Source organism: Silurus meridionalis, chromosome 4 (genome assembly GCF_014805685.1).
Source record: "Silurus meridionalis isolate SWU-2019-XX chromosome 4, ASM1480568v1, whole genome shotgun sequence".
NCBI classification, from domain to species: domain Eukaryota; kingdom Metazoa; phylum Chordata; class Actinopteri; order Siluriformes; family Siluridae; genus Silurus; species Silurus meridionalis.
This window is the reverse complement of record NC_060887.1, coordinates 14,912,617-14,928,262: the sequence shown is the minus strand read 5'-3', so window position 1 is coordinate 14,928,262 and position 15,646 is coordinate 14,912,617. Positions and strand designations below refer to the sequence as shown.

General features: G+C 35.7%; 1 protein-coding gene across 2 annotated transcripts; it reads left to right on the top strand.

The window, feature by feature from the left end:
* Positions 1-8,856: 8,856 nt before the first annotated feature.
* On the top strand, positions 8,857-15,634 carry nrsn1 (neurensin 1). 2 transcript variants are annotated; one of them, XM_046846294.1, is made up of 4 exons: positions 8,857-9,034; positions 12,508-12,695; positions 13,759-14,158; positions 15,374-15,634. In XM_046846294.1, the coding sequence occupies exons 1-3, from the start codon at positions 8,923-8,925 to the stop codon at positions 14,140-14,142; spliced, it is 684 nt and encodes a 227-aa protein (XP_046702250.1). In that variant the 5' UTR covers positions 8,857-8,922; the 3' UTR covers positions 14,143-14,158; positions 15,374-15,634. The 2 variants fall into 2 exon arrangements, with proteins under 2 accessions (XP_046702250.1, XP_046702249.1); XM_046846293.1 differs by having other exon boundaries at positions 13,759-15,634.
* Positions 15,635-15,646: the final 12 nt, after the last annotated feature.

The following is a 15,646-nucleotide window of genomic DNA, read 5'->3' as shown; positions in this document are numbered from 1 at the left end:
AAAAAACTTCAGTCTGTTTGTGCGGGCTCTGAGTCACCTGTAGTATCTGCCCGATGGGAGAAGGGTGAATAGTCCATGGTTTGGGTGAGAGGTATCTTTGACAATGCCCCTTACATTTTGCAGGCAGCATTTGTAAATGTCCTCCAAAGTGGGTAGCTGAGTGGCAAAGATTTTTTGGGCTTTACAGGCCGAAGCAGTGCAGCTGCTGTACCACACTGAGGATATTCTCTAAGGCACAGCATTAAAAGTTCTCCAGTATCCTATAGCACAGATGGGATTTTTTATGTCTCCACAGAAAAAACAGGTGCTGTTGTGCCTTCCTGATCAGGATAGAAGAGTTCAGAGACCAGGTGAGATCCTGAGAGATGTAAACTCCAAGGAACTTCAAGCTAGGTACACGTTTAACAGCAGCTACGTTGTTGTGAATGGGAGCATGAGAGTGATTGCCGGCTCGTCTATATACACAATGACCTCTTTCGTTTTCTTGGTGTTGATTTCCAGGTTATTGTCCTCACACCATGCTACTAGGTGCTGTATCTCCTCCCTGTAAGCCGTCTCATCGTTAACTCTGATTTGGCCTACCACCATGGTGTCATCTGCAAACGTAACAATGCTGTTTGAGGCATAGGCAAGTGCGCAGTCATAGGTAAAAAGGGAGTATAGACTATACATATACCTGTGGAACCACAGTGCTGAGGGTGAGGTGACGGTGAGTCAGACAGACTGTGGCCTGTTCATAAGGAAATCCAGGGTCCAGTTTCAGAGATGTGTGCGTGCTAACAGTGATAAAAGCTGAGCTGAAATCAACAAACAACATCCTGGCATAGGTGTCGGGGTTGTCCAGGTGAGTCAGGGCAAAATGAATTACTGTGTAATACTGAATACTGAAATACTGAAATTCTGCATTGCCTACTTACAGAAAATGAACAACTGTTTGCAGATGTATAGCTCGCTAGAGTGAATGTATGGTTAACATGGATTAAAGGGGGTGTTGAGTGGTTAACCATAATTCACTTCAGCTGTATCCAATAAGATTAACACTGCGTATAAATACAGCTGTATCATTTAAGTTAGCTTCAGTGTTGTGTAATGATGAATTACTGTACTTGTTATTAATAAAAGCATGTAATACAATGTTTTAGAAACAATTCAATGAACTTTAAACATTTCGCAGAATACATTTACAAGACCTCTTTACAACATTAAATGTAACACTAAACAGATAAAATATAATAGAGCAATAAGCATAGTAAGATTATGTTATAGAACCTTCAGCATATTAAGAATAACTCTGCTTTACTGTACTGTTGTTGCATTAGTTAGAGCATGGATGGCTTAGCATGAAGACACAAAATTAAATAGATAGATAGAAATTGTCAGTATAGTGTTAATATTTATCTGATTCATTAGCATATAATTATACTTCTTGATGCAGTGATTTGCTAAAATGATTACAAGCTTTTACCAAACCTGCTTTAGAAAATTATAAATAAAATAAATAAATAACAGGGGTAATGTTGCATTGCATGGTTATCATCTGTAAGTTTTTCATTCGCTTCTCAGATGGACAGCTGTGTAATTTAGTCGAGTGTTGGAATGAGGTGTAATGTGCTATTAACTCTGAATAGGAATAATGTATCATAAATAATAAAAAGCACTTTCCATCATTTGGTTTATGGGCCATTTACTCTATACAGCAAGGTTAAAAGTGTCATTTGTGTCTTGTCATTTATCAAAGAGGTCTGTCAGCGTGCAGGCCATGCTTGCTAATCCGAGGATCGAGGAGGAGAGAGATAGTGCCGTTATGTAATTTCTACATGATGTTGATGCACTTTGCTTAGGAAATGAAAGTCATGTGTCATGATTAGAGAACTAATAATTGTGTTAATCTGTAAACAAGCATTCAGGAAATGAGGAGTTTATGAGGACCAAATGTCCTCAGGGAATAGGTCAGGTGCTTATCTTGTGGGCCAGATGTTTTTCAATTATTTATTTAAAAATAATATTTATTTTTAATGACCCTTTTTCAAAAAACACATTCTTTAAATAGGGGGTTTACTAGGAACAAATGTCTTAAAGAGACATGTCAGGTTCTTTGGGTCTTAACATTTTAACACTGCATTGTCTGTAAACAAACCTGTCTTTCTATAATATGTAATCTGACACAAAGTTAGACATGTTTAAGAGACAGGGTTTAAGCATCCAATAAGGAGTTTATGAGTTTGGCCTGCATGTTTAGCTTTTTAATTCGAGTATTCAGTCACGCTGTCTTCTGAATAATATTCACAGAAAAGGATTATGTTAATGTGCCTGTTGTAATATGTTTCTATAGTAACCACTTATTTTGATGGACGCATAAAGACAGATGCTAAATGCAAACAGATTAAAACTTATTTATATGTTTAAGATATCTGTAAGGAAAGTTTTATTTTTCAATGATAAAAAACAGGATCAGCAGTGCATAACAGTGCAGAAAAAGGGTTGTTGTTTTGTTTTGTTTTTCCAACCATATTATGTCAGATTATCAATGTATTATTTGGCTCCAATAAGATGCAGCTAGCAAGCTTTTTATTTTTATTTTTTTTTAATTTATTTCAGTGAGTAACGTTTTGGAATCAATTTTTAGCTAACCAGTAACTTCTAGAAAGCACTGTATGTTTTTTTGTTGTTGTTTTGTTTTTAATTCAAAGGTAGTTAGCATTTATTTAAACTTTTAAAAGAATAAAGCTAAGTACTTATTGTAGATTTTCTTCATTTTATTGGGCTTGAACTTATCTTATTATTTTTTTGCACACATAATACCTCTCCTATGTCTGTTTCCCACAATTCTTTTTAAAACCCAAGATATATGGATGAGAGGAGGGGCCAGGAGGAGAGGAGGAATGGAGGCAGGTGCAGAGCGCGACATGAGCCCAAAGCTATAATTTGAGAATTAAAATGTCCGTCGCTGGCTGCCTAGGAAACGTTGACTGTTCCTTTCTGTCTCTCGCGCTCTTTCTGCCTCAGTCTCTTTCTTTCTCTCGTTCTCTCTCCATCTTATTATGATGGGAATAAAGCACTTAACCCCCCCAAACCCAAAGCCCATTCAGCAAATGACAAAAAAAATCCCAGATGGAGAGGAAGAGAGAGACACAGAGAGGAATGGAGAGAGGAAACAAACACCTTAGACTCTGTGTGTGTGTGTGTGTGTGTGTGTGTGTGTGTGTGAGAGGGAGAGAGAGAGAGAGAGAGAGAGAGAGAGAGAGAGAGAGTATAGGGAATATTTTTCTTTTTCATATTAAACAGCACCAGGAGAGAAAAAGCTCTGAAATGTTTACACTTGCAAGTCTATTCAGCAATTAGAGTTATTTGATCCCGTTCAAATAATTCAGATTGCTCTGTAATATTAACAACATTGAGTTTTATTTATAGCTACATTTAACCTTGTGATACGTCTGTGAATCCTGATTTTATATATATATATATATATTTGTCCTTTTTAATAACTCTTAACACATCTCATCAAATAATTTTTCTGTCTTTAAAAACAAAGAGCACAAAAAAGTCTATGTAACTGACCTATTTAAAAAATACTATTTAATATAATATTACTTCAAAATAAATGCTGAAAATAAATAACATACTAACTAATTTAAAAAGACGTTAGTAACAAGGTGAAATAATACACATGTTGCCATTTGAAACTCAGCCACTAGGTGGCTGCAAATTACATAATGCACAATGCTTGTTTTACAAAATCATTTTTAATTTGCCATACTGCAAGTAAGAGTGAGAAGTCTAGCTTAATCTTAACCATGTTATTGCAACATGGCTAACTCTAATTTATTTTTGCACAATCTTTTTGCACTATTAAATGACATCTAAACTCTGGACTGTCACTTCAACTCTGAACTTGCACAGCACAGTGTCAATTTTTATACCACACCATACTGCACATGGACAATTTAAGGACAATCACACTAAATCACTTTAATTTGTACTCTGTCAATATCTGCTATACGCATCCATACCCGTCTAGAATTCATGTATATACATACATTTTCTATACTAATACTTTTTCTTTATCTACTTTATTTTTTTATACTTATATCCTATTACATTTTTTTTTATGCTTAAATGTTGGACAGTCTTATAAAGCATTTCTCTGCATGTTGTACTCTGTATGTATGTGTATGTAAACTAAAATTTTAACTTGAACTTGAACTATTCAGAAGTAAATTATAGTAGCTAGACAACAGTGAATGACACCATGAACCTTGTAATTAGCATATTACGATAATTGCCATCATAATAATTATCCTATATAACCAAAAACACATTTTGCAGGTGCACAAATCAAAGTGAAATGTGAGTTGTTGTTAATAAGAGTGATCAGTCAATAGTTGTAATTTTTTGTAGAAACTATAGTGATCAGTGGATGGTGATGAGTTGAGTGAACCTGCAAACTCAGACCTTGCTCAACATGATGCAAGCATGGTATAACTTTGTGTGATTGTTTCTTCTTTAACAGATCTTTATTCTTATATCTTCCTTCACTGCAGTTCACATGGATTAAATGTATCTGTAATAACATATAAGGCTAGCTCTAGTCCTCTAATCATTCAGGCAGATTATAAATATACTAGTATAGACAAACACACACACACACACACACACACACACACACACACATTACACATGGAGAGCTAATGAAGTCAACCATCATTGTGGTGTGATAATGTGTTTATTATCATGCTGCACACGCTCACCAGGAACTTCCTGAAGGTGACCTTTACAGCACTGTAACTATAGAAACTGAAGAGAGAAAGCGAGAGAGAGAGAGAGAGAGAGAGAGAGAGAGAGCACAAGAGAGAGAGAGAGAGGGGGGACAGTAGCTCCTGAAGTGTAAACGCAGCTGCAATCAGAGCCTCTGCTTATCATAGATTAAACACTGCAATGCTTGGCCATGAATATTCTCAATAAGCTTAGATAAAGGACATGAGCAGCATTTAGAGTTTTCTCCAGCATTTAAAATAAATTCAGTTAGCTGTTGGTAAGGTGTAGTGTGCTTGAGGCTAGTTAACACAATGCTAGGCTGTACAGGACTCAGTAAGCTGTGTTTAATAAACAAGCTTCAGTTAGTTCAGAATGCGGCAGCAAGAGTTCTTACACGGTCAAGAAAATATGACCATATAACCCCAATCTTATCATCCCTGCACTGGCTTCCTGTTAAGTTTCGAATAGACTTCAAACTACTGCTTCTTACTTATAAAGCACTAAATGGTTTGGCTCCCATGTATCTCTCCAGTCTTTTAACACGCTACAATTCGCCATGCTCCCTAAAATCTCAAAACTCTGGGCTTCTATGAGTTCCTAGAATAGCAAATTCCACTAAAGGCGGTAGATCCTTTTCACATTCAGCTCCTAAACTCTGGAATAGTCTTCCTGACAGTGTTCGTGGTTCAGACACACTCTCCCAGTTTCTTCCTCATAACATTTAAGTGAGTTTTTCCTTGCCACAGTCGCCACGGCTGCTCATCAGGGATAAATACACACCATTCACCTTAACTGTTAAAATTCTGTAAAGCTGCTTTGAGACATTGTATGTTGTGAAAAGCGCTATAGAAATAAACTTGACTTGACTTGTTGTCGCGACACACGCTTATTCTGATGCCATCTTTAAACACACACACACAAACACACACACACACACACACAAACGAGAACACGAACACATTTTACCATCCCTTACTCAAATCATTGTATGGGCTTTGGTTTAATGATTAAAATACATGGTTATTTCACTACTAAACATTGTGGTAGTGACATCTGACCTGCTATTAGGAACATGTGTGTGTGTGTGTGTGTGTGTGTGTGTAAGAGGGAGTAGGGTTACTAAAGCCTCAATTCATTAACAGGTTGCTAAAACTGATCGCTCTGCTCCCGGTGGGCACTCTTTGAGGAGAGTGCTCTTACTCCTCACAGTTATGGCCCCACTCTCACTGAGGTGTAGCAGCATGCTAGGTGGAGTACTTTGCAAGTCAATGTACATTACGTATGTAACCCTAGTTCCTGCTGCAACTTCATGCAACACAGTCCGGAAAGAACGCTAGATCCCGACATGAAGGATGTGATGACGTTAACCAAAAGCGCTTGTCAAGTTTACTGGAGGAGGGGCTTTCTGCTCATCGGCCGGCCAAGCTAGATCCAGCTTCACGAAGGTGCAAGTCACAACCTCCATGAGCTCCTCGACTTTGGACTCGCAAAGCGCCCCCCCACACCACGAGGAGTAAGGGCACCCTCCTCAAAGAGTGCCCATCGGGAGAGGAGCGATCGTGATGACATGTGAGCACAGTGCTCGCAGTGGGCTCCCTCAAGAAACGACTTAGCGTGCACCACTCCCAGTCAAGCCCCACAGAGCTGAAAGGTGTGCTTAGATTTTTTGCTCGCCTTTAAAAATTTTCACAGACAATAGACAGACAATTTAACATGAAATACACACAGAGCACTTCATGTACAAACAGAACTCCATGTGCTTTTTATAGCTTCCTGGTCGTGACATCGCCCCGCCAGTGAAATCGTGCTTTTCATTGGACAGATTACACACTTGATTTAAAACGTGGACAACGCGGAAGTGTTCCCAAAGTGTTGTTGACATAGCATCTCGTTCCATCAGGGAACTTGGGTTACATTCGTAACCTAAAAACCTTTTGGCTGCAAATAGGGAACCAACACAATATTAGGCAGATGGTCATGGAATTATGCCTGCTAGATGTATGTGTGTGTGACTGTGTAGCATGCCTGACAGAAAACAAATTATAAAAAAATTTATACTTGCACATAAAAAGTATTGTAGCCACCTTTCTGTCTGTTTTGCTTATCTTCAGTTCCAGTGATTTACCTGCCTGTGTGTTTATTTATCTGTCTTTCTAAAAATTTTTTATCTGTCTGTTGACCTGTCAGTCAATTTAAGTGATCTGTCTGTCTATTTCTTTGACCTTTTATCAATGTGTCTATTTATTCATTTGTTTGTGTTTGTCAATTAATTTTTTTGTCAATTTATTTTTGCCTGCCTACATGCCAATGTGTTCAATTGTCGCTGTCTTTTCATTTATATGTTTGTCTAGCTATATATTTATCTGTCTGACTTTTCAATTGTGTATTTCTGGTTATCTGTCTGTCTGTTCATCTGTCTCTTCATTTATTTATTTATCTGTTTATCAGGCTGCCTGTGTGTTTATGTATCTATCTGTCTTTTTATTTGTTTATATATTTATGCGTTTGTCAGGAAATGTAGCTCTCTGCCTGCATCTGCCAGTTTATCGGTCCATCTGTTTGTCTGTTTTTCTGTCTGCCTTTTTCTGTCATTATAGCGTGAATAAAAAGCATTGAAACAGCAGGAGACTGAAAGTCTGGCGTCTCGCTCTCACCAAACTCCATCTGGACACACACACACACACACACACACACACACACACACACACACAAACACATACATACACAGATATAATATTTTATATAATATCCAGATTCATTGGATATTATATCTGTGTATGTATGTGTTTGTGTGTGTGTGTGTGTGTTTGTGTGTGTGTGTGTGTGTGTGTACAGTATGTGTATGTCTGATCTGTAAATATCACAGAGAACAGCAGATACAGCAATGAGTCATCTGTGTGAGTCACACATGGCTGCGTGTGTGTGTAAGTTAGAGAGAGAGAGAGTGAGAGAGAGAGAGAGAGAGAGAGATTGTTTTAGTGTCTTTACTGTAATGTTAACACAAGACTGCACACTGCAGATGCTGCTAATATCACTGGACAGGGTATCCTAACACACAGCAGTACTTTTTAAATTATGTTATTATATGTTTAATATATAATGTATTAAACATATATTAAATTATATATATAAGTTTAATTTAATAATTGTCATCCACTCTTTCTTGTCAAACATTTCTAGTTGTGTAAAATTCTTGGGTTGACTTGCATATTTAAGATGTACACATGTAATGCCGACAGTGAGAATTTTATAAAAGCTTCTGCTTGTGTTTTTGAGTCAGGATGGAGGATGAGGTATGTTTTACACTGTTGTCCTGTTATAAAATTCAGTCTCTTTTCAGGTTATGTATCTTGACTGGCAGTGTCTCATCCAGCAAACAAAAAAATCCATGTCAGTGTATCCAGTGTCACTGTTTGGGATTAAATGAATCCATGTCTCTGGATTCACATGTCATATCATGCTACTTGCATTGTGTTTCATGCCGTTCCATGTGCATTTGTTAGTTTTGCACTTTAGTGTCCATCTGCCCATTGTGTCCTCTTGCACTACACACTCAATACTAATTTGCTGTTTTGCACTTCTGGCTGGATGCTAACTCTATTTCCTTAGCTTAGTGCTTGTACTTCCCTCAATGACAATAAAATTGAAATCTAATCTAATCTAATCTGGTTTAATTTAATTTTGAGCTCATATGACTCATCACTTTTAGACTGTCAATTTTAGAAATGGTGTCTGTGTACAACTGTTGACAGGTAAAAGAGTTTTTGTCACATATTAGCTGCAACATGTCACTCAATCAATCAGTCAGAGTGAATTGGGCATTTCCAATCGTTTATTATTATTATTATTATTATTATTATTATTATTATTATTATTGTGTGTGTGTGTGTGTGTGTGTGTGTGGGTGTGTGTGTGTGAGTGATTACTATTTTTTAACAATAATAAATATACTGTGTGTTTGCTTTGAAAGAGACAGATGTAGAGGTCATCTATGGATCATCCGGTTATGGAGACGGATGATCCGCTGTGGCGACCCCTAAAGGTAGGAGCCGAAATAAAAAGAACAAATATAATGTGTGTTTTGTCTCGGTGTTCTTTATGAGCACCCTGTTCACATTACAACTAACCCTAGATCTCAGATTTAGGTAAGCGGCTGGAGTTTTGCGCATGCGCAGAAGACTGGCCGCTCTCTCCTGCAGGAGATGCAGCGTGAGCTGGGCTCAGGGTGATGGGAGACAACAGGAGGACAAACATCACTCTCCACCTTCGGATAGCACAGGTACACGTACATTTATACACAATTCTACTTTCATTAAATATTTCAACATTCGATTTAGACGCATGGTGATTTGTAAGCGAGTTTAACTGCATGGAAATGTTTACAATGGCGTTTTTGGTGAAAGCGTCAACTATATAGAGATATTAACTTACAAAGGACAGTTTTCTTCCTCCAAAACGTTCGTGATCGCATGTTACAGAATAATAATTTGTATGTTTTGAAAATGCAAACAGAAAATTCAATAATATAATAAAAAAAAGAAGTCATAATGTGGATATGTCGATTATCATTATTAAAATAAATATCTCATTAATTATATAATAATAATAATAATAATAATAATAATAATAATAATAATATAATCTGGTAATAGTGTAATTATTGATATTTATGTTTTACAAATATATAACCATAATAGGTCACCTTTGCGTTCTAATCTCTGAATTAGAAAAGCAATGGAGAAACGGATGTGATGGAGGAGCTTCGCGTGACGTCATGTGCTATCTAACTGAAAACTCTCTCTCTCTTTTTTAGAAGGGACATAACATACGGCAATTTCATTAAATATGCTCAATTAATGAATAAATATATTCATTAATTAATATATATATGAACGTGCGTAGGAGGTAGAAAAAAGTCATTTTTAAATGTGCTTTCGTGCCCTAAGTACCGGAAAGCAGCTGCTGTTGCCAAGACAACGGCAGGGCTGCATGATGACGCAATACGTAGGCTGACATCCTGGCGCGCGCCACGTGTCCGAAGCCAAAACACAACAGGGGAAATTGTACTTGTGACAACATTGTATATATTACGTTGATTGTAGATTTTTAAAAACTATTTCTAAGTCCTAATCAGACACAATTAGACAAGATGAAAATAAAATCTGACTTTCATCTTAATGATATATGTTAAGAGATTCCCTTCAGAAGGAATGATTACATTCTGCTTGAATTCTGTGCAATAAATTACGTATTTGTATCACAATTAACATTATTTGACTTGTAAAATAACTACATGTCATTTTAATATCCAGAGCTAGGGCTGTAACCAGGATTAAAATATTTGCGTGGTCCACATGTCAGAATTTTGTCCTAAGTTCGTAACACCTACATTGTTAATGTTGGAGTTTTGCTTTGTGACATAATCTTTCCGGCTTTTTTTTTTTTTTTTGTAAAAGCTGAACTACTGACTGATAAGTCAATTATATAGTATATAGATATGATATGTTGTAGATACTATAGTTAAATGTGCTTTTTGTCACGCTTATAATGTGTTCCTAATGAGTAGTGTTAGACATCGATGTAAACTTGAGGTAGAAGTTTATAGCTATGTAGAATGAGCTGCTTGTCTTCTGTTTAACTAGTGTACTGATCACTAACAATATTATAAATAGTCTACATTTAAAATAAATATTTAAAAAGTTAGCATTTAACAGATCAACCTGCGTAAAGATTTTTCTATGCTCAATACCCAGATAATTGTGCTTTTTTATTTAATGGTATACGCAAATCAACAAGTCACAAATGTATGTTAAAAAAAGCAACACACACCAAACACACACTAAATGCATCATTTGGTTCCTCCTGGAGGAGAAGTGGTTTAAAGGGGACCAGAAAATAACACAAAGGCTACCTCCAAGCCAGAGAGAGCAGACACACAAACCATCATCCAGTCATGATTTAATTACGCCACTATGCAGGAAGCACATTTTGTTCTCTCTGCTTGTGCTCTCCTCTAAATCTAATTTTGAAATGTTCTTACCATGAAGATTTTTCATTACTGTTTACACTGCCCTGTTTATTAAAATCTGCTTAAGTAATCTCAGCATTTATAGATTTGTCCTAGATAAAATACAAGAAAAAACTGGACAGGGGCTTTCAGGAACGCAAACAGCACTATTGTAACATGCTGTGTATGTTAGAAGTAATAGTTTATTTGATGAATGAGAGTTCTTGAGTTTCTACTAACCTTTTCCAAGGACACATCTGTTCTACCTACAGAGGAAGACACAAAAGACGCATTTATGTGTCTTATGTTTCTAAGTATTGCTATTTATTTTCAAAATAGTGGATGTTCTCTCATGAACATTAGCTATGCATAAACAACTATACATAAACAACACTTTGATACATAATGAACATAATGTTTTTTAGATAGTAAAGGCTCTAGCCTTCTGAATTTACACATACACTTTTCTGACCTACACTTGGTATTCTGGCTAATATAGAAACTTGATTTTCCAGGCTTTTTGTACAGGAGCTTTAAGAGTTTAAGCAAATGCTATGGGTTGGAGATTTAAAAAATTCTCCTGAAAGTGTGATAAAATAACATCTTTAGAAAAACTAGAAAGCAGCTTCACTAATTCCAGCTTGATTCATGAACAGTAATAAATTAATCTTTCTTGGAATAGCTGTGACGGTGTCTAATGTGCATCAAACTGGGTTTCTTGGTTTTTGTTTTTAACCAGCAAGTCTGGTGTTTTGTTTAGTTTTCCTCCTCAAGGATGAATTATCTGACTGTGCTCTGCAGTTAGTGATTTTAGTGGTTTTGGGCAGAGTGTCTATGAAATGATGAGGCTTTAAAAAAACAAAAACAAACAAACAAAAAAAAAAACACTCTGGATAATTAATTCAGGGTTTTTTTTTTTAGCCACACAATGCTCTTGTGCTTAAAATACATTTGAACACATTCTACAATTTTTTTTATTTTTATGAAACAACAGTTATTTCCACAAGGAAGATTAACAAACAAACAAAAAAAAACAGTTGTGCTGTTAAAGTGATAAAGCCATTCAATAATAATTTAATAACAAGTGAAGAACATCCTCAAGCATGATGTGAAGATGTTGCTGCACACCCTTAAGGGTCTGTGAGCCTGTAAACTGTCAGCTCTGGTAGCTAAGCAACATAACTGCAGCAACATGGATGCAGTTTAAAACCTAATAAAAACATTTTACAGACTCACGTGGTGTGTTGTGAATTTTACAGTGATCATGTCAAGTCTATCTGATATATAATAAACTGTATGATCCTGATACAGGACTAGCATGTGTGAGAAAGAAAATGTCAATCATCCATCATGAAACCTGTTTTGCATTTCATTGCCCTTAGAACTGCTGATTTAAATCCAGGGGGGAATAAATCCTAAAAAAAGTGCAAACTTAGACTTGAATATTTAAAGCTCTACTGTATTTCTAGACACCAAGACAATAATAAAATACTTTAGTGTTCAGCATTTATTTATTACATTCTGTGATGTGTGTTATTTGAGGAATTAAGTCACTGTAAGCATCCTTTAAGCTGAAAGCTTATCTTGTGTGTATAAAGTGTTATAAAGTAAAAGCAAAAGCAGGAAATTTTGTTTATTATTTTAGGCTGGTTTTATTTTTCATTCCCGATGTCATTGCTAAGGCAAGGGTAATAAATGTTGCTGCATTTGTATTCAGGTTTGTTCTTTTGTGTGTTGTGTATCAGATGTGAAGATGGCGTCATGCCCGGAGTTGTGTGGCTCGGAGTATGGGGATGGAGGCCCGCAGCGCTACGGTGTTCGGTCCTACCTGCACCAGTTCTACGAGGACTGCACCTCTTCCATCTGGGAGCGCCACCATGATGAGTTCCAGATGCAGAGATCGCCTAGCCGGTGGAGCTCGGTCCTCTGGAAGGTCTTACAAACATTACTTAAATTAAAATTTATAATTCGAATTTTAAGATTTAATTACTTGTTAAATTATGTTTCTGTACTTTTTGTTGATAACTATAGATTTCTGTTTTGGGTTGTTTAATAGAATTTGCGCTTTTATTTTTATGCCTTTTAGTAGCTTTTATAGATCTTTTTTTTAGTTTTCAATTGTCATTTTTGGATCCTGCCAAAAATACTTTACATTTCATTTCCAACTTTGAATTGCATTTTAATTCTGAGCATTTAGTAATTTAGCCTTTTAGACTTTTACATATTTACCCCTTTGAGGTATAAGTTTCCTTTTAATTTTTGTGTTTAAGTTTTAAATTTGTTTCTTTTGTAGCACCCATTTTTTTTTATTCTTATTGTAAGATGTTTTAAATGATTTTAGATGTTTTCAATAACTCAACTACTTTCTTATTCAAGGTTTCAGATTCAAATTCTTTAGGTTTTTAGCTTAAGGATCTTCTTAGGTTCTTGACCTCAGACAATTTAAAAGCTAGTTTGAATTTTTGTTATCCTATTTCACTTTGGAAACCTCTATAGGGGCCCACTCTATATGTCACATTTGTTTTTTATGTGATTTTAATTGCTTTTAAGACTTTATATTAGGTTATCTCTTATCAACTTCGTTTAGTCAAAAAGCTTTTCACTTATATTTTCTTAAGAATTAATGATCATATTTACTTTTCTGTTTACAGATTTTAAGTTTTAAATTAATATTGTAAGCTTTTACCTTAATGTTTTTGTGCCATTTACATTGGTGTTTTATTATGTGGTTTATGCATATTTAAACTCCATTGTTTTGTTTTTAAATGTGGAGTTTTACTTTATCATTGAAGGTTTTAATATCTACAGAATATTAAAATTGCTTTTTAATGTTTATCGTTGCATCTTATTTTTAACTTTGTATTGTAGGAGCATCTTCAGATCTATAGGTTTTTTTGGGGTAGCTAAGCAAGTCTTTGTGTATGGCTGTTGCATTTGGGGAAAACACTTAAGTATTTAATTTTTAATGAGTGTTTTTGTCTTTCTCCGTGTCTCAGGTGTGTGTGGCGGTTGGAGCGGTGATCTTGGTTTCAGGTTTGTCAGTGCTGCTCGTCGGTTATGCCACACCCCCTCGTCTGGAGGCATTTGGAGAGGATGAGTTGCTGTTCGTGGACGGACGAGCCATGCGCTTTAATCGTGCCTTAGACGCCTGCAAACTGGGTGGTGCCGTGCTCTTCTGTGTAGGTGGGGCCGGTGTGGCAGCTGGTCTCCTTTTATTGGCAGTCTGTGGGCAGGGTGGAGCCAAAGATGAGCTCCAGCTACAGCGACGTTTTAAAGAGCGACTAGCAGAGATCCAGGCATCTGTTCCTAACCCTGGAGATGCCAAGGTTCCCGTCACGCTGTCCAAAGTGCAGAACATCCAGCCTGGTGCTGAACCCTGACCTCCACCCACAAAAAGTATAAACTCAACAAGGCTTATTATTATATAAAAATAAATAAATATGTTTCATTTGTAGAGCAGCACACATCATGCCTAAGAATTCTCTACCAGTCACAAACACGTACAGTTTTACCTCCTGGTTCTTCTTAGCGGATTGTTTTGCTGATAATAATATATAATCTGAAAATGACCTTAAATAATGAAAACTTTGACATGATTAAGTAATTGTGCATTTTGAATACAGCAATGTGTAAAAAAAAACAACGATAATAGGCTCATACCCACATATCTTGTTATTTAGATATATTGAAGCTAAGTGAAGTTGATAAGTGTCATGAAAGGAACAAATTAGCTTACTATAGGAATCTATTAGCAGCTGATAATCATTGCTGGAACACAGTGACTTATATTTGTCTGCTAAATGAGAAACTCCTTCTAAGACATTTGATGTAGGTTTAAACTAAGGGTTTTTCACAAAACAAGGCTTATAAAATTTTGTTTTTAAAATATATATGACAAAGTGACATTTTCTTTTGTAAGAAACTAATACATAGTTTTTCTGGGAACAAAGTTGATATGAAGCCAATCATGTAACATAACAAACAACCAATTCACACAGAATATTTAAATACTAATTTTCTGGACAGGCAATGCCTACGATAAACAAACACGTGTCGTGCTGCTTGCTAGCATGAATGTTTGCATACCTTGGGTCCAGCTACAAATGCTAATCATTTTAAAAGTTTTTTTTAATTGTTCTTGTTTTTTCCACAGAGACAGACTTTGCTCCTGGAGTAATTTTTGTTTTGAAATGAAATACTCTTCATTTTTGTCATAACCATAACTATATCATTAGAATTGTTTTCTTTTTCTTAATATATCATCCACAAAAATCAGCTAATTATTATACCTCCATAAATAAAGAAATAAATGCTAAAAAATACCGAAATTAATGTGGGTTAGTTTCCATAGATATCACTGCAGTAAGCTGCACATATACTAACATTGTTAGAAATGCTAATTATGTATGCTAGTTTTAAAATCCAGTGAGGTCAATTTTGTTTATTCATCACTTTTTTTGTTTGTTTATTTTTGGTATTTTCTATAAATCAAACTTCTAAATGATGCCAAATTTTTACCTCCAAGAAAAATTATCATTTAAAGATATATTGGCCATTTGTAATCAATTTGTTTGCTTTACTTTTTAAATCTGTGGTATTTTTCTTTTGCAGGGTGGCACTAAGGAGCCAAATCCAACATCTTTATTGGTCAAAATGCCTTTAAATATGTTTTGTCCGAATTTAGAGCCTGTCTATGTGCTTTGTTATTGATTTGTGCGAATCACTTTAGTTACTTACGTTATTGGTTTTTTTGTTTGTTTTTTGCATTCTCATGTACAACAATGTCACATATGGAAAAGACAGGTCTGTTAAACGGTGGATGTTCTGAGTGTACCATATTGGTAAAAATAATAAAAGCCAGGTCTACATTTACGTTTTTGCTAC

Excerpts from the sequence above, each read along its gene's own strand:
- nrsn1 (XM_046846294.1), top strand. The coding sequence starts at position 8,923 with ATGCGCAGAAGACTGGCCGCTCTCTCCTGCAGGAGATGCAGCGTGAGC. Across the intron at positions 9,035-12,507 it reads TCCACCTTCGGATAGCACAG|ATGTGAAGATGGCGTCATGC; the intron begins GTACACGTACAT and ends GTTGTGTATCAG. Across the intron at positions 12,696-13,758 it reads GGAGCTCGGTCCTCTGGAAG|GTGTGTGTGGCGGTTGGAGC; the intron begins GTCTTACAAACA and ends TCCGTGTCTCAG.